Here is a 19,828-nt window from a genome sequence, read left to right as displayed (position 1 = left end):
TCTTTCATAAAATTTAATTAATATATTATGAGATAATTATCAATAATTTTGTATGTTATTCTAACTGTAACTTTTGCTATAAAAAAAATGCAGATCATGAACATTTATTATTTTAAGGGGTACATAGGAATTGTTCATAATTATTTAGATTATGTAAATTAAATTTTGTTTATATCTTGGAGAGAGATTTGAAAATATTATAATGTTTTAATAATTAAAAAAAATTGAACCTAAAGACAATTAAATCTATATTATTGTTTATTAATAAGTATTTTTAATTATTTTGAAAAGTTTCAAATTTATTCATTTAATCGTAGTCTCCAAATATAAATTAAGGATGAAAATTGTACCTCCGCCCATTATTTAAATTTTTTTGATTTCATCTTTTTTTTTTTACGTGATTTCATGACAATTTTATAACACTAACTATCAAAAATTTTAAAACTAAATTAATATAGTTATATTTTTGTATAGTATATATAATATAATATAATATATTAAAAATTTATATTATTATAAAAGAATAAATTTAAAACTCTTATCAAATATAAAAAAAATATATTTATAATATTATATTTTATTTAATTTAAAAGTAACTAAAGACATAAATACCCTCTCTTCCTTCTATTACATGTTAAATCAAACAAAAATGGTCTCAAATAAGACAACACATCTAATAATAATTATTATTATAAACCTCTGTTTGGGACGAGCAGTATAACAATGTAGTTTAGTATGCGTACAAGAAGGTATAACAAGTATAGTATAAATTATGTCAATAGTGTTTTAATAGAGTGTTTTGTTAAAATTTTATTAGTTTTATATAATTTATACCTTATATTTGGTATAAAATTGTAACTAGTTATTTTAGGTACAATATTTTTCTTATATCACTTAATTTTTAATTTCTCGTTATAATCTTTATTAATATTATATATAACTTATTATTATATAATATATTAAATATATTTTATTTAGTTTTAATATTATTATTATTAAATTTAATTATTTTTAATATATATTTTTAAATAGTTCAATATTTTAATTAAAACATATTTATTTATTTTTATAATAATAATTTTATTAATTTATATATTTACTTAAATTCTAAATACTAATTTTATTTTATTACAATTAATAATAATATTTAAATTAAATAAACATAATTTATCGTTTATATTATAATTAATTTTTTATATGTTAATTAAATTTACACTAATTATTAAATAATAGTACAATAATTTATTATAATAAATAATATTATTTATAATATAAATAAATATAAAATAATAATAATAATTATTAAAATTTTAAATTAATATTTATACAACTTATACTACATTTTTATATTATATATATCAAACACAAAATTTATACAAAATTAATTTTTATTTATACATTTATCTTACTTTGATTTCAATATACCTTAATTTCGATACGATATTGATATTATACTTTTGATATCTAAAAAACATATTAACTTAAAAAAATTAATATCATCGATAAGGTAGAGATTGCATATATGGAATAATAATTCAGTATACTTATAATTGATATTATAAAAAAAAAAAAAATTAAAAAAATTAAAAAAAATAATAATAAATTATAATAAATTATATTTATATAATTAAGTTAATATCAAATATATTTAATTATTTTCAAGGATTATATATATATAATATATATATATAATATTATATATATAATATATATATATATATTAATTTATAAATAAATTCGATATTTCGATATATCTCTATATACCAAAATTTTAAAAATCTCATATCTTTACCGTACCAATAATTTCGATATCGGTATCATACCTTACATTTATTCAGTCTACCTTAAAAATCGATATTTTCAATATATTGCGGTACGGTATTTTCGATATACTTTTAGTATCGGTAATTTTTTTCAACCTATTTATACCTTTTAATACCGCTTTATAATTTATACCCCTTACAACTTATATCTACATAACTAGTACCGCATACCAAACACTACCTTATTATAACTCACCACAATCGTCCCATTCAGTCACACCTCAATACTATTCATCTTTCATAAAACAAATAATTAATTTACGTTTGTAAGTTTAATTTATTTTATCGAAAGAACATTTAAAAAGTAATAATTTAAAGTAATTTAAATTATAAAAAACTCCATTATTAAGCTTTACAGCGTTACAAATAATTAGTGATTAAGTGACGTGGGGCAACTTCCTTTACTGCACCTCTCAAAACTAAAACAAGGAGAAAAATATTTCAAAGATAAACCAACTTGAAATATTGAAATGTTTAAGTTTTTTTTTAATATTCATCATATTTAATTGGTTGATTATTTTTTATTTTATTTTTTTTAGTTTTAATTTTGAAAAGAGTATATATGAATAAAAATCAGATATTATTATTATTATTATTATTATTATTTTATTGTTATTGATTATTATATTTATTAAACATTTTTTTTATCTTTTAATTATAAAAAAAGTTTATTTAGACATAAATATTTATTTAACTAATTCATTTACATGTATTAACTATTAAATATTTATGTACATATACTTATTATTAAATGTTTTAATTTCACATCTCCTCTCCTTTCTTTTATATTTTTATTAAAATAAATTTATAATATATTTAGATTTTTTTATAATATAAACAAAATTATATATTTTCATTAAAAAAATATTAAATCATATATATATATATATATATATATATATATATAATTTAACTTTTAAATATTATTTTATTTAATATTTTAGTAAATTATTAATAACTAATTTTTTATTCAAAATACAGTTTATGACCATTCAAATAAAAAATAATAATTAATTATTAAATTTAAATATATTTTATTATTTTCTCTTATTAGTTAATTTTTGTAATTATTTTATTATTATTAACTTTTCAGCTATTTTTTATTACTAAGTTTTTCAATTATATAAAAAATTAAAATTATATATATATAAACACATAAGTTATATAATTTTAAAATATATTTATTAATTTATAATGTATAAAATTTAATAATTAATAAAAAAAGTTATATTAATATGTGAAATTATAATATTGAATAAAAGAATAATTAAAATTATATGTATTTAAATTTAAATAATTTGAGTAAATAAGACTTTGTTTATAGAGAAGTCATAGAGGGAATGATGTGTCACTACATCACTGATTGGAAAAAATGATAAAAGGTGAGTAGAGAGAAGAGAGAAAAATTTTATGGTTAATCAAATTGCGACACATCATTCCCTCCCCAATTTCTTCCACAATCATTTCTCTTGTTTATATTAAAAATTTGAAAAATATTATAAACTCATTTTGATCCAAGTAAATAAATAAATAATTGAATAAACATATGATCAAACTTGAAAGAAGTGAAAAAATATATATTTAAAATATATATATATATATTAACAACGGTAATAAGGTAATAAAATAAAGTAAATAAGTTAGAGGCTTAATTATACAGTCTAAATGACCTTTTTTATATCTTAGTTATCATTTATTATCACATTTATATAGTTAAAATTTTAATTTTCACAATTATATTTAATTATTATTTCTCTTTATGTATTTATTTAATACAATATTTGTTTAAAATTGATCTGTTAGTTTTGTATTTAATTTTATTTGATTAATTATTTTAAAATTAATTAATAAAAATATTGAAGGTAAATTATTAAATAAATATATGAGCTGAATATCTAAAAAAAAAAAAAAAAAGTCTCTCAATTCACTGTCATATTTAAGATGTTAATTTATAGAATAAAACAGCTCACTACTATTTTAACCATAATATAATTCAATCTATTATTAAGCTAGCAAAACTAGAACAAAAATAACACTAATGAAGACTATATTTCACATTTATGACATGTTGATATTTTTTTCAACCTTTTGATCAAATTTATAGGCTGAAGAATGCAAAACATTTCAATAAAATTCAATCTAAAAAAAAAGATAAACATAATACTGCTGGGATTAGTGCAATCTTTCAAAAAAAAAAAAGGAAACACAATACTTGAATTAATATAGATTGTTCAATATAAGTATTTTTTATAAGGTAGGTTTTTAAGTGATTTGTAAATTTGACAAGTTTAATCTAGGTAATTTGAAAATATAGTATTTAATCCATAATTTTGAGGGTGAGTACGTATAATTATGTTTTACTATAAGATAATGGACATTAATCTATAGAAATCCTTTTTTATTGATAAATTTGAAAGTTTTTATAATTTTGAGGAAACTTGTGTATATAAATAAACCAATGTGGACATACATAGGTCAGTGGTAGAATGCGCAACTCACGTCTTCATGGTCATGAGTTTGTTTAACAAACCAATTTGTGTCGAGGTCCAAGCATATACTTTTACTTTGATGTGGCTGATGTGTATCTCCACATTAGGGCTCCAATCATATTGTTAATTGCATGAGAAGCCATTGGCACGATAACACTAGATGAAATGATTGTCGCATAACCATAAGCCAACCCCACAAATGTTGCCCTGCAGTAAATTTACTAGTTCAGTTATCTACATAAAATAGATGGAACTAGCTTCGTACTTTTCTACCTAAGGTAATTCAAGTGATAAAAGTTTTAAACTAAGATATTGATATCAATTCAATTCTCACTGAAAATGGGATGATCTGTTAACCTCCTCCAAGGGAATAAATATTGGTTTTAAAAATATATAGAAACTTCTAATCAACTTACACATAAGCTTTTTTTTTTTGAACGTCACCAATATTTAGTGCTTTCAATGAATGAGTATCGAATCTAAAACATTGGATGGTTAGCCTTTTTGTCCAAGACTATTGCCACTAAACTACCCGATGTGGGTAATTAACTTACTCATAAATATGTGAAGACACTATGAGATGAGAAGTCATGGCTACTCGATTCAATTTATACTCTTCTATGATGTCACCTCTACTAATCCCTTGGGAAGCCAGCACAACAATCCACCGTTGTTACTCAAACTTTAATCAAAGAACATGACACTTGATGATAGTAAGCCTCTTAATCCAAGTCTCTTGCGATCTGATCTACCTAGGGTGGGTACTCTAACAAACTATAGCCATCATAACCTTCTTAACAACTTTGGGGTAATAATTACTAATATAATAACTTTAATGGCCTAACCACGTAACCTACTAATTCATAACAGATTCCTTCATTTGACAAGAAAAAGTGAATACCATAGTGCGAAAGAATATTTTCGTCCGCTGCCCAAGTGCAACACACCAAAAAGCAGGGCCACTGCTGAAACACTCCCCAAGCTGGTTCCAAAGAGTGGTAAGAGTGCACCTCGAAACAAGAGTTCCTAATCCAAACAACCATATCATTTGGGAAGAAAAAAACTGTAATTTTGTAATTGGGGAAAAGCCTGTTTGCTCACCTCACTTAATCCAGGAAGAAATGCAACAACTGCGTAATCTAATGGGTCTAGAGAGGTGAGGATCTAACATACATCAAAATGTGTGTTACTAATAAAAATAAACAAAACAAAGGAAAAAAAAGGTATGAAGAAAATTATGGCACTTCATATATACTGTATAACAAAGAACCTTTAACATTTTTGAACCTTAAACATGCTGGAATGTGCTAGCAGTAAGTTTACCTGCCGGTTTGCTGCTTCACTAGATTCGGCAAAGTCTGGCCATGTTTTAAGCAGTATGTATCTACAAGACGATACAAGGATGACTAGCCCGGTTATCAGCTCAAGATGCCACATCTCAAAGTTAACTGCATATTCATATGCACAAACATCAGCATTCACATTGCACTAGAACAAAAATAAAATTCAGCATACTATAAAGTTTTGGGGCTTGTTTGATGTGGATTACTTACATACCATTAATCCATCATTTTTTCATCAAATTATTTGAATCATCAATCAAAATATAAAAATACCCTTATTTTTATTCTTTATAACATTTTTAAAATATCAAATACCAATGTATTTTAGTCATTTGGATCCCACTTTTTATCAAACAAGATTATTTTCAAATAAACACACATCAAAACAGTATTCAGAAATAAATGAACTCTCCCAAAAATTAAATGTTTCTGTCCAGAAAATTTAGAGCAATCAAACAAACAACAAGTTGAACAGCCAAAGGATCTATTAGAAATGTCTCTTTTTTCATAGAAATTCATTCAAGCAATTCAATCTATTAAGTTCTTGTGAGGAAACAGGAATAAAAGGCTTCTTCTCCCCTTTTCCTTCTTAAAATTATCTGATGATCTTGATAGTCAGTTTGTTGTCTACTTGAACAAATCTAGATCAACTACTATGTTGGAATATGTTAAACCAAATAGTAAAATTGTATAAGTACATGATACTTCAGTAGAGGAATCAAATACTGGCCATCCTTCCACTGATGCGACATGAGAAATCTGCAAGAACAGGAAAAACAAAATAAAAGGTTAGAAATGAAGCATGAGAAGACCATTTAGTGAAAATGAATCCAGTCTGATTTCATAACTGTTTGAAACCATATATTAATTACTCATTCAGGTGCCACAAGGTTCACTGCAGAAAGACAACTGTGAAAGCAAGTACAAATGTCCTTCAATCTATCACTATCTCCTCAGTCCTCACATATAGAACATAGGCATATTATTGATAGGCCTTTCCAAAACAAACATAATGGCCCCATCTGGAAACCCTTTATCGATATGGGTCTATCTGAAACTCTGAATCCAAATCTAGATGTCAATGAATTTCTGACTTTGTGTTACTAAGTTCTATTTTCAAACGTGATCTGGATCAACATTCAGATTAGATACTTAGACACAACAAAAAGTTTTTCCAAATTGGCCCATTTACCTTTCCAATAGACATTTACTCTAAGTGGTTGAGATTGTTTATCTTCGCAAGACAGGTTAATTTATTTATGCTTATGAGGAAGCTTCTCTATCATTTAATTAGCTTATTTTTTGTTAATATACCGTAGTGTCATTGTACTATCCTAATAATCCAAATGTATCAAGAAAATCATCCACACTACAAAATTCTACATGGTATCAGAGCTCTAGATTACAAAATTTTCAACGTTTTCAATCGGTTATCTCCTTAGAAACAAAAGTTCCTAGGCTGATTTGGAAAACAATGTTTCTAAACAAGTTACACATATATCCTAGAACAATGTGAAATACAACTTATAAAAGATAATTAATAAGACAAAAACCTGTCTAAATATAAAACCCAAAGTAGCAATAGCACCAGAAGTAGTTATGCAAGCTTTCAGCACAACATTCCTGGATGGAATTGGAATTTGAATTGGAATTGAATCTTTGTTCATAATCTCCTCATCCTCTAATACGAGTCGTGGTTTATCCTCTTGTCCATCACTATATTCATTTACAGAACCTGTAGTATTAAGGGCAGATGAAGCATTCTCGTCACTAGTTGGCGTTTGCTTTTTCATTCTGAACTTCTTAACTGATTTCTTATATGCAAAAACACATGGCTGATGATAATTGATAAACATAACCATGAATTAGCTTAAGGTGTACTACGCATTCAATGAAGAAACAAATGATAATATTTAGTTCAAATAACTCACATAGTTTGATTTAGCGGATCTCTTTCCTGAATAACCACTGACAGATTTCCATCCTAATCATAAGTTCATAACGTGATGAACATAAACCAATTGAAGAAACTAGCAATATCGTTTGATAGGATTAACTAAAAAATTCAAAGAAAATAACCTAACGCAGGTAATCGTTTCAATGATATCAGCATATGTTGATCTAGAAGCTGATAATTGATATGAAAATTAATGATTTGGAAAAGAGAGAGAAGTAACCTTGAAAAGTATGAGATGGAATTTTAAACTCAGCCGTCGACGGGAAACTCAGTGAGAGAAAGTCCATCGGCGAGGAACCTTGGACGCCTTTCAGAGTAGCATCATCGAAGAAGATAATTAGAAAAAAAAAAAGTTTGAGAAAAAGAAAAGTACAATTTAAAAAAAAAAATAGTATATTATAAAATAAGGGCATTCGTAGCAGAATTTTTAAAATGTGTTTATCTCTATTATGAAGATAAATAATATAAAAGTTATAAAAAAAATGTTTTATCAAATTCGGATTACTGTAGAATCCTAAATAATAAAATAATATATTTTCTTTTTCATTAATATTTAAATATATATGAGTAAATAATTAAGTGGTGGTTGAAAAGTTGGTTGTTTTAATAAATATTTAAATGATATATGGATAAGGATAAGGATAAGGATAAGGATAAGGATAAGGAAGAATAATTTATATTTTGATTCTCTAAAATAGAGATATTATTATTTTATATTATTTTCAGGGATACAAAATAGGGAAGCCGATACAAATGCCCTAAAGGAACTATAAACTCAACAACGAAAAAATCAACTCAAATAAGTCCACTAATTAGACGTGGCTTGTCATGTTGTACCCATTTTCCGAAAACATTTATTTCGGGTTATTTCAGGGAAAAAATAATTTAATGTCCTGAAATAATTTTCTCTCTTACCCACATGTCACGTCACGTCACACGTAGATTTGTGGATTTACTTTAGCTGATTTTTTTTTTTGAATTTATAATTTTTCTATTAAATATTAGTGATAATAAAAGGAATTTGTGAGAAAAAATAAAAAAAAAAATGACATGTCACTGACTTGATTAAAAAATAATAAAGAGTAAGAAAAAAAAAATAAAAAATTTATTAATTTTTCAGCAAGAATAGTCTTCTGTATCAAATTCTCTCACCCAAATTTCATATCTTAATCATTTCTATATATTTTTTTTAATAAAATCTGGTTAAAAATTAAAAAAATATATTTAAAAAAAATATATAATTTACCTAAAACTATTTTATACTAATTCAATAGCACTTTTGTATATAATTTAATAATTTAAAAAATAGTTGTGATAGATAAAAATAAAATAATGTGAATTTTCTAAAAAAGAATAAAAGTTTTAAAATAAATTAAAAAAATTATAGTAGTTTTAGAATAAATAATACTATGACTTAATTTTATTCACAAACACAATTTAATTATACTCTCAAATCATTTTAATCAATATTATAATACACATAATTTTATCAAACTTATTCATTAGAAATTATGTGTATCATAGGTTAATTTGAAGTATAGAATTATTTTTTTGTTGAGAAAATCCTTAAACTATATAGATATACTCTTATATGAACATATTTAAAAAAAAAAAATTATTTTATCAAAATCTAAGAATAAGGATATTTTTTAAAAAGTATAAAGTCTAATAATCAAACCACCCATTACAACTACCAACTTAGTCTTGTGACGTCTTCACTTACTATAAACATCTCAAACTTTTTGTCACGATCGAGTTTCATTAAGACTTCTTTGTTAGCTCTATATGAGTTTTCATTTGTCACATTACATCGAGGTCTCTTGAGTAGTTGAGTTCAATCAGAAATCATACTTATTAACAAGTTACCAAATTTAAAACATTTAAAAAAAAACAATGTGTACAATAAACATTGTGAAACACATAAGATGGTCTCACTCCAATCGACACTCTTAGTCCTCATATATGCGCCAAAAAAACCTTATTTTATGATAAAAAGTCATTTTTCTTGTAATGTGATCGTACCAATCAAGTATAATATTGTCAACCTCATCGCTTTTATTGGTAGATTTACTTTGTATTCTTCTTGGAGAAAATATAGCATTGAACCATGGATTAGGCTGATGAGAGAATGATGGTTCTTGTTGTCTTGTTAAGAGAAAAAGAAAAAAAATAGAAAGATCTATGAAATGAAAAAAAAATTGAAAAAGCCATTAATAATAGAGATTATTAGACCATGTTATATATTGGTAGATTTACTTTGTATTCTTCTTGGAGAAAATGTAGCATTGAACCATGGATTAGGCTGATGAGAGAATGATGGTTCTTGTTGTCTAGTTAAGAGAAAAAGAAAAAAAATAGAAAGATCTATGAAATGAAAAAAAAAATGAAAAAGCCATTAATAATAGAGATTATTAGACCATGTTATATATTGGTAGATTTACTTTGTATTCTTCTTGGAGAAAATGTAGCATTGAACCATGGATTAGGCTGATGATGAAAGAATGATGGTTCTTGTTGTCTTGTTAAGAGAAAAAGAAAAACAGAAAGATCTATGAAATGAAAAAGCCATTAATAATAGAGATTATTAGACCATGTTTATCACTATATGCATTCATAATATGTTAGTGTTATATATACAATCCTCTATCTTTTGAAACTATTTTAAAATATCTCTTTACAGATTAGTTTGTTTAAACTTATATTATTATTTTTTTAATTTTAGAAACTAACACGGCTTCATAGTTATGAATCTCAATTTAACTTAACGATTTCTGAATAGAAATCAGCCCGTTATCATTGTTCTCTTAGGTAAGATTTTTGTTACTTAAACTGCTTAATGAACTAAATTTAAAAATATATCTATGTTTGATTTATCGTTTTAAAATAGTTTGAAATGTGATCACTCTATTCAAACCTCCAAGTTAAGAAAAAGGAAAAAAAAAACATTTCATATTTTTACTCCTCTCTCAACTTACTTATTCAATCAAACATGCCCTTAAATTGGTTTGTTAGATTTTTTTTTACTTTTCATTAAATTGATTATGGGCATAAGTAGAACTTTTAAACAAACTAATACACAAGGAGAAATTTCAAAATAATTTTATGGTATAAAAAGAAAAAAAACTATTAACTAAAAAAAACTACATGTATCATATAAATGGACTAATAGCCCTTCATGTAATACATTATATATTATTAGTGCATATAACAAATGTGTATTGTTTGTATAGATGGGCATATCCATCTTGTGTAGATTACAAAAGTATTTGTACCAACTTTAGTCCACTTCAACTAATTCTTGAAGATGGCTAACACTGCAATAAAAAATCAAGTATATCATGACTTATAATTTCCCGCCTACACTAACTTCGTTATCTCCAAGGCGGTCGATGACTAACTACATTTACCGACGACCTTGGTTTTTGTTTGCTTCCTTGTTGCGATGATCGTGACTTATTACAAGACCCGACAACTTCTTCAAGTGAAAAGGAAGAAGTTGTTTTTTTACTTCTCGCAAAGTTACTCGTAGTCCTAGAATTCTTGATGGAATGTGTAGTAGAAATGAAGTTGTCTTTCTTGAATTGTCTTGAAGGAGGAGGAGGAGGAATGTCTCGTTTAGCAGCAATTGGTGTTGAATTAGTTGTAGGCTGCCTTGGTTTTGGTTTAGGTTTAGCAGCAATTGGTGTTGAACTGATTGTTGGCTGCCTTGGTTTAGGATTGAATGATCTTCCATGAATGAAAGAATTAAGCTTGGAGGAACTTATGTTTTCTTTCTTCTTTTCTCTTGAAGATGATGATTTATGTTCAACAACATCATCCTAAACAAAACAAAAGTTGTAAAAATGAACATCTTGTTTAATGTGAATTATTTTAATTGAATCAATAAAAAAGATATCAAAAGAAACTTACTATATTATTTATACTAATTTAAATGTAAATACTAAAAAGATTATTCATGACAAATTTTATTATTTTGAAAATAACCCATATAAAGAAACCCAAAATTAACCCCATTTTTTAACAACAAAAATAGTAGCAAATTTTGAAAATTTTATTTATTTCTTTTGGAAAGGGTTTATTTATTTCTTTATTTATCTTTTTTTACTTTCCTTGATTAGATTGGCATGTTTGGCTTTGTAGAATAGGTTTGAAATGGGTTTATTTAAAAAAAGAATTAATCAAAATCAAACATTATTTCACCTCACTTTTCATTAATCACATAACTCAATTCATTCAAAATATTAAAATACTTTTATATTTAGAAAAAAAAATCTATTTTTATCAAAAATACATATTATTTTCTCAAAATCATCGTCTATCAATATTTTTTAAATAAACTCAGGTTTATTTAAGAAAAAACTACCTAATAAGCTCTAAGTTCTTGTTTCTTTAGTAAAATCCAACATGTTAGGTTAAGTTCTTGATTTTTGCAAAGATTATTTGAAAAATCTCAATTGAACACACAAGAAAAGAAGCATAATTTAGTACCTTGATTGTTGAGGTTTTTTGTTGTTGTTGTTGTATGACTAGTGTAACATCCTTGAATTTCTTAAATGGAATTGAACAAGCCTTGTCAATTATTGGCTCTGTTTTTACCAATCCATTACTTCCTTCTCCATTACTATTAAGATCATGGGTAACCTTTCTTCTTGTTCCTTCTAAGACCAAGTCTTGATTAATATAAATGCGACTATCATCATCATCTTCATCGTCATTATTATTATTATCTTCCGGACTTGGTTGAACCGACAATGGTGCAGCAACAACAACAATTTTATTATTATCTTCGGGGCTTGATTGAACGGGCAATGGTGCATCAACAACAACAATTTTATTATTATCTTCGGGGCTTGATTGAACCGGCAATGGTGCAGCAACAGCAACAATTTTCTTCGGTTCTACTTTGTTGTAATATGATTCAAAATAATCTTTCAACTCTTTCACCGACCCCGGTTTTGATATTTTCTTAGCTTCTTCCAAGTATTTATTCCCCGACAACGACGAAGAACATTTGTTACATTCCAATGATTCTTCTGAAACTACATATCTTCCAAATGAAACCGATGATGTTAATGCACTAATCAATTCACTCTGCACCCAAAAATCAAGAACCAAAATAAGAACAATTACAAATAACAATATCAAGAAAAAGAAATTAGGGTTTGAATTAATACCTCAAGATGAAAGAAATCACTTGTCATTTCGATATTTAATTTTGTATTTTCAAATTTTGACATGCAGAATTAATTTGAAAATGAAGATCAGGTGTTAAAGGGGGCGAGAAATTTTACAACGGCTATTATTATGCCTCCAGCTGGTGATTAGATTATGCTGTATTAATTAATTAATTAAAGGTATGTGCTGTGATATTTTGTTCTCCTATAATTAGAATATATGTTTCTTTAATTTGGATGATTTCTATATATATTATTCTAAATTTATCTATTATTTATTGTAATTTTATCTATTCTTTAATATTTATTTTATTATTATATATATATATAATTCTCAATTGCTAATTAAGCAGCAGATCTATATTAATTAATTAATTAATGGAAATTAATTAACATTATTTTTATTATTTACTCTCATTTTTATTTAAATTAAAAAATTGTTATGATTTCAATTAAAAATATAACGGTAAATGATGATAGATAATTTATTACAATAATATATTAACGTTCTTCAGGACTTTTTCAAATAATACAATATAAAGAAAACATTAATTAATGTTCATTCTCCCTATTGCTTAGTTTGACCTATTTATTCATTTTTCTTCTTCTATTTCGATCTCTTTATCGTTCTTCCAATTCCTGAATTTCCAACTTCAGGAATGAAAATGATTAGTGGATGACTTTTTCGAGTTATAACAAACCACGGCGTGGCATAATATCATTTTTTCTTAAAACTAAAATCGATTTTGTAAAAAAAAAATTAATTGTGTCATTTTCTTCTTCATTATCTACATTCCGCGATTCACAAAGGCTAAATGATTTATTCTTCTTTCTTTCACTCGCTCGCGACATGAACAATCAACAATCCTTAAACCTCCCTATTTGATGCATCCGATCAAGCTGGCCTCCTCTTTCACATCCGTTGGTAACTAAAAAATGACTTATTTGCTTTTCACGACGTAATCTCAACAAAAACAAGTCCTCCTACCAAAACCAAAGAAGTCGATAAGAGACCTCCTCTACTTCATGCACGCGCAAAAGTGGTCAAATGGTCTTTCCCTTTTTTGATCTAGATTGTTGCGTGGTTGATTTAAATGTATTAATTTTTTTATCCCTATCCATCATGTCATACTCTTCTGAAATCCTTCTTCTCGTATAGAACAAGAGACATACTAATAAAATCTCTTCCTATTGTTCATAACTTTTGATAGTAACTTTCAACGATAAAACATGAATTCATGTATTTAGATGAGTTTATTCATTTGGAAAATGAAAAAAACTACTTAGAGCCAAGCACATCATTTCTTAAAAACAAATTATCATGAAAATTATATGTTGTACGTACTCGATAAAAATATGTAAAGTAATAAATGCAATTATGGAAGGAAATGAGAATTTATTTCATTGATTTTCTTTTAGTAAATATATTTCATTTGATACTTGAAATTTTCTAGATGTAATGATTCAGTATAAGCAAATGAGTATGTACTTAACCAAACTCTTAAATCTTTTTCAACAAAGAGTGAAACTACTAATGACAAGTCTTGATGAAAAATGGAATTAAGGATATGAGAACTTATTTAGTTAGATTTATTTTTTTTCATAAATATATTTTCTTTGATATTCAACTTTCTATTTGTCAACTAAATAGAATATTGAACAATTATACACAAATTATTGCTTAGAAGAAAGTTAATGTCAAGTTTCTTATACCATATAGTTTTCATAAGTCCTTACACTAAGTTAAAATATGTGTATTTGTTTCAAAAATTAGGAAAACAAGCTTAGGAGGTTAATTTGCTATAGTGGCTGATTTCTCTATTTTGAATATATTGAAAATATTGTTGATCATAATTGAACCATTGTGGTTTCATATCTTTAATTTCTTTTTTATGTTTTGCTGTCAAATTATTGAGCCCTAGACACATTTTTGAATATTTTTAGTGATCAGATTGAGAGAAAAATGTAGTCATTGGATCAAAATCATCTTCCATTTATAATTAATGATACTTTTATTTTGTTTTAAATTGGTTGGTTATTTGTTAGTAGAATGCATTTTCTTCCTTCCGGTGTAGAAGAGAAGCATGAGATTTTAGAGGTTATGTCGAAAGAAGTTGTAGATTTAGTAAATCCAAAAATGTCTCAACTAAGCTTTAGGTATGTAATCGATGTTATTTTTTCTTGAGAAATTGAAAATAACAAATCTGATTAGTTATATGAAACTATCTTAGTTAAACATTACCGAATGGAAGCGCGGCCTAAAAACACAAAGGTTCAACTTTTGGTCTTGGATACTTGTAAACATCATTTAATTTTTTAATGTAATGTCCTTTTAACTTTTGCATTTATAATTTTTTGTTGTTGTTGTCATTATTATATATTCACTAACTCAATTGAATCGCCTGAGGAAACAAGTCAATTTGTTAATTAAGAGCTAAGAGCGTCCACATGTAAAACTCATTATGCGTGTCTTTTTCTCATGCCTCCCTCGTCAGCCCAAACGCAAATATGCATATGGACTGTATATTATCACCGTTACCATTTTTTATTTTGGCCATTTTTGAAAAATGGCCTTTAGACTTTTTTTTTATTTAAAATTTTTAATTTCTTTACAGTTAAACTAATTCTTTAATTTATATTTTTTTACTTTTAAGAAAAAAAATTATAATATTTTTAAATGTATAATTAAATCATTAAAATTATTATACTTAAATTTTTTCTAATTTATTTTATATTTTTACGTTATTTTTGATAACTTAAATTTTATAAATTATTTTGTACGTGTACCAAGTGTTTTTATTAATAATGTTTGTTTTAATATAATATTTTTGTTTATTTAAATGTATTATTAAATTATTTTGTTATTTATGAATTATTGATATATAATTAATTTTATTTTAATTTTATTAAATGAATGAGAAAAGATTGAGATTAAATATGTAAAGTTGATAAATATATAAATAATATTAATAAGGTTAAAAAGTTAGTGTAAGAAAAAAATATTTTAAGAATATTCTTTTGAGTTTGAAAATGAGTTTTTGGGTTGAAAACAAATTACTATTTGATGTGACGTTTACTACATTTTGGGTTTGAGAATGAGTTTGTGGGTTGCAGATGGTCTAACTCTACCATCGTTAGTCAAATAGGGACCATCTCTTTTCACTGTCTCGAGAATTGACTAATGATGTTAAGGATAAAAAAGTAATTTTCTAATCGGAAAAGTCCTCATTGTGAAACTGCTTTGTCCAACTTAGCGCATGGAGGGGAAGTCGTTCTTATTGAATTGAAAATTCTATAAACTGTTGAGTTATGGAGCCTACACTTATAATAAACTCTACATTGTTTTTGGGAAAACGATTTCATTAAAATCCCAAAAGTGGGAGGGTCGGAAATCAAAGCTAGACAAATCTTAGCTATGATTAAGGATGACAATCAAAAGACCCTAAAAAAACTGATTAGTAGCATTCATACATTCTAAAAAACAGAGATTACAAACAGAAAAGACTACATTCAAACCTAACCATCCCAGTCTGGGATTTTCGCATGCCATCTATTTTCATTAAGATACATTCTAAAATGATATCACCATACATTGTTAATTAGAGTTTATTGGGTTTTCTTTTTTTGGTTTTGGACTTGGGCCTGACCAAAGTTATTTAGGTTTATTACCTGAATGTTAACCCTATAAATATGTGATTATTAAGGGTTTACATTGAAGAGACTGAATTCTAGAGAGATAAAGTGTGAGGCAAAAACTTTGTATTCCTTCTTATTCTTCATAGTGAAATCTGGTGGTGGCTAAAGTGGATGTAGCTCAATTTGAGTGAACCACTATAAATCTGTGTCTTCTTGTGTTCTTCTTTCTTGTATTTTTACTGATTATTTCAAGCTGGTCGGATTTGGGAGATACAAATCCTAACAACTGGTATCAGAGCAGATAGGTTAGATTTGAGCATTGGAAACAATGACAAGTGAGAACAGTATAGGACATGGGATTGGAAGATTTGATGGGACAAATTATGTCTTCTGGAGAATGCAGATTGAAGATTATCTCTATAGAAAGAAGCTTCATGTTTCTTTGAGTGAGAAACTAAAGAAGATGAATGAAACTGAATGGAAACTCCTTGATAGACAGGTTTTGGGAGTTGTCCGATTGACTCTAGCCAAGATAATTGCTCACAATGTAGCAAAAGAGAAGACCACCATGGGTCTAATGAAAGCTCTTTCTAATATGTATGAGAAATCATCTGCTAACAACAAGGTACACTTAATAAAAAGACTCTTTTACTTAAGAATGGTTGATGGTACTTCTGTCGCTACTCATTCGAATGAATTCAATACAATTGTGAATCAATTGTTATCTGTTGAGATTGATTTTGGGGATTAAGTTAGTGCCCTGATTTTGTTATCATTTCTATCAAATAGCTGGGAACCTATGAAGGCAGCAATTAGTAATTCAGTTGGAAATGCTAAACTGAAATTTGTTGAAGTTATATATCGTATTCTTTCTGAAGAGGTTTGTAAAATTGATTCTGGTGAAACGTTCAAAGGTTCTGCTATGAATGTGGAAAATAGGGGCAGAGGTAATGATAGAAATTTCAACCAAGGTAAGAGCAAATCTATGTCGAGGAGTAAGAGGAGCCAGTCCAAGTCTGGGTGGACATTTGAGTGTTAAAATTGTGGTAAACAGAGTCATTTGAAGAGGAACTGCAAAGCACCAAAGAGAAACAATGATGATAAAAATGATGCAGCCAACGTTGTTACAGAAACTGTCACTAATGCGTTACTTCTTTATGTTGATAGCCCGATAGATTCATGCGTTTTAGACTCGGGAGCGTCTTTCCACACCACTGTCCACAAAGAATTAATGGAGAATTATGTGGCTGAAAACTGTGGGAAAGTTTATCTTGCAGATGGTGAGCCACTAGATATTGTTGGCATGGGGGACATCAAATTGAAGATGGAAAATGGTTCTGTTTGGAAGATTAATAAGGTGAGACACATTCCAGGTTTAATGCGCAATCTGATTTCTGTTACACAACTTGATGAAGAAGGTCACAATTTCAGTTGTGGAAATGGTGCATGGAAGGTGACTAAAGGAGCAATAATTGTTGCTCGAGGTCACAAAACTGGAACGTTACTTCAACTTGCAGAGAAACAGTTGTTGTAGTTGATGACTCGAAGAACAGTGAGCTGTGGCATTGCAGGTTGGGCCATATGAGCGAAAAAGGGATGAAAATTCTTTTGAAGAATGGACAGATTCCAGAACTGAAGTCTGTTGAACATCAGTTATGTGAAAATTGCATTCTTGGAAAATAGAAACGGGTGAGTTTCTTAAAGATTGGGAAGGAGTTCAAGAAAGAAAGTCTAGAGTTGGTACACACTGATGTGTGGGGACTTGCACATGTTTCTTCTATTGGCGGATCATAATACTACGTGACGTTTATAGATGATTCAACAAGAAAGGTATGAGTATATTTTATGAAGCACAAGTTTGAAGTATTTGTTATTTTCAAGAAATAGAAGGCTTTAGTTGAAAATGAAACAAATCAGAAAGTTAAGTGCTTGAGATCCGACAACGGAGGTGAATATATCAATTCAGATTTCAAAGAGTATTGTGTTGTAAATGGGATCAGTATGATGAAGATTGTTCCCCGAACACGTCAAGAGAATGGAGTAGCTGAACGAATGAATCGAACATTGAACGAGCGTGCTAGAAGAATGAGATTGCATGCAGGGCTGCCAAAAACCTTCTGGGCAGAAGCTATAAATACTGTTGCCTACTTGATAAACAGGGGACCCTCTGTTCCTCTTGAATTCAGAATTCCTGAAGAAGCCTAGAACAATAAAAAGGTAAACCTTTCTTATTTGAAAGTGTTTGGTTGTTTATCATATGTTCATATTAATGAATGTTATAGGAGCAAGCTTGATCCAAAGTCTAATAAATGTTTTTTTATTGGTTATGGTGATATCGAGTTTGGTTATCATTTCTGGGATAATCAAAATCGGAAGATCATTCGTAGCAGAAATATTATCTTCAATTAACAGGTTCTCTACAAAGATTGTGTTGGGAAGACATCAGATGGTGAATCCAAGTTGGAAGAGACTGGTACTGTCGATTTGAGAGAATTTTCAACTAAATATATACCGACTGTCGAAGAAGAATAATGTGTTGTTAAAGATGAAACTGTTGAGAACGTGGCCCTGGAGGTAAATCAGCAAATATCGGTTATACAGTTGAAAAGATCGTCAAGGAATCGAAAACCAATCAAGAGGTGGTCTCCATCTCTAAACTATATATTGTTGACAGATAGAGGTGAACCTGAATGCTATGAGGAAGCAATACAATCTGATGAATCGGTTAAGTGGGAGTCTGCGATGAAAGATGAGATGGACTCTTTGACGTTGAATCAGACTTGGGAGCTCACTGAGCTACCAAAGGGAAAGAAAGCACTTCACAACAAATGAATCTTCAGGATTAAAGAAGAACATGATAAAACCATGATGTACAAGGCAAGGTTGGTTGTGAAAGGATTTCAACAAAAATAAAGTATTGACTACAATGAGATCTTCTCTCCAGTAGTTAAATTGATGACAATCAGAACTATTTTGAGTTTGGTTGTGAAAGAAGACCTTCATCTTCAACAAATGGATGTCAAAACTGTTTTTCTTCATGGTGATTTAGATGAAGAGATTTATATGCGACAACCAGAAGGATTTGAAATCAAAGGAAAAGATGAGCTTGTGTGTAAGCTTCAGAAGAGTCTGTATGGTTTGAAACAGGCTCCAAGGCAATGGTACAAAAAGTTCGATAGCTTCATGAAAAGTAACAACTTTCTAAGGTGTGAAGCTGATCATTGTTGTTATATCAAGAGATTTGATAAATCGTACATTATTCTGCTCCTCTACGTTGATGACATGTTGATTGTTGGAGCAAGCTTGTATGAAATTAACAAGCTCAAGAAAGAGTTGTCTGAAAAGTTTGCAATAAAGGATTTGGGTGCTGCTAAACAAATCATTGGGATGAAAATTTTCAGGGATG

General features: G+C 27.5%; 2 protein-coding genes across 2 annotated transcripts; both read right to left on the bottom strand.

Annotated features, from left to right (window-relative positions):
• Positions 1 to 4,032: 4,032 nt before the first annotated feature.
• On the bottom strand, positions 4,033 to 7,958 carry LOC124911821. The gene is made up of 8 exons (XM_047452344.1): positions 7,833 to 7,958; positions 7,587 to 7,639; positions 7,209 to 7,490; positions 6,354 to 6,414; positions 5,636 to 5,760; positions 5,414 to 5,476; positions 5,214 to 5,338; positions 4,033 to 4,519 (listed from the first exon to the last, which is right to left on the bottom strand). Exons 1-8 carry the CDS (start codon positions 7,897 to 7,899, stop codon positions 4,384 to 4,386), a joined length of 912 nt encoding a protein of 303 aa, XP_047308300.1. The 5' UTR covers positions 7,900 to 7,958; the 3' UTR covers positions 4,033 to 4,383.
• Positions 7,959 to 10,889: 2,931 nt separating this feature from the next.
• Positions 10,890 to 12,813, bottom strand: LOC124913143 (protein WVD2-like 7). The gene is made up of 4 exons (XM_047453755.1): positions 12,787 to 12,813; positions 12,101 to 12,703; positions 11,027 to 11,430; positions 10,890 to 10,926 (listed from the first exon to the last, which is right to left on the bottom strand). The coding sequence occupies exons 1-4, from the start codon at positions 12,811 to 12,813 to the stop codon at positions 10,890 to 10,892; spliced, it is 1,071 nt and encodes a 356-aa protein (XP_047309711.1).
• Positions 12,814 to 19,828: the final 7,015 nt, after the last annotated feature.

This window comes from Impatiens glandulifera, chromosome 8, assembly GCF_907164915.1.
Source record: "Impatiens glandulifera chromosome 8, dImpGla2.1, whole genome shotgun sequence".
Classification (NCBI taxonomy): domain Eukaryota; kingdom Viridiplantae; phylum Streptophyta; class Magnoliopsida; order Ericales; family Balsaminaceae; genus Impatiens; species Impatiens glandulifera.
Note: the sequence above shows the minus strand (reverse complement) of the source record. Positions and strands in the feature narration are given on the sequence as shown.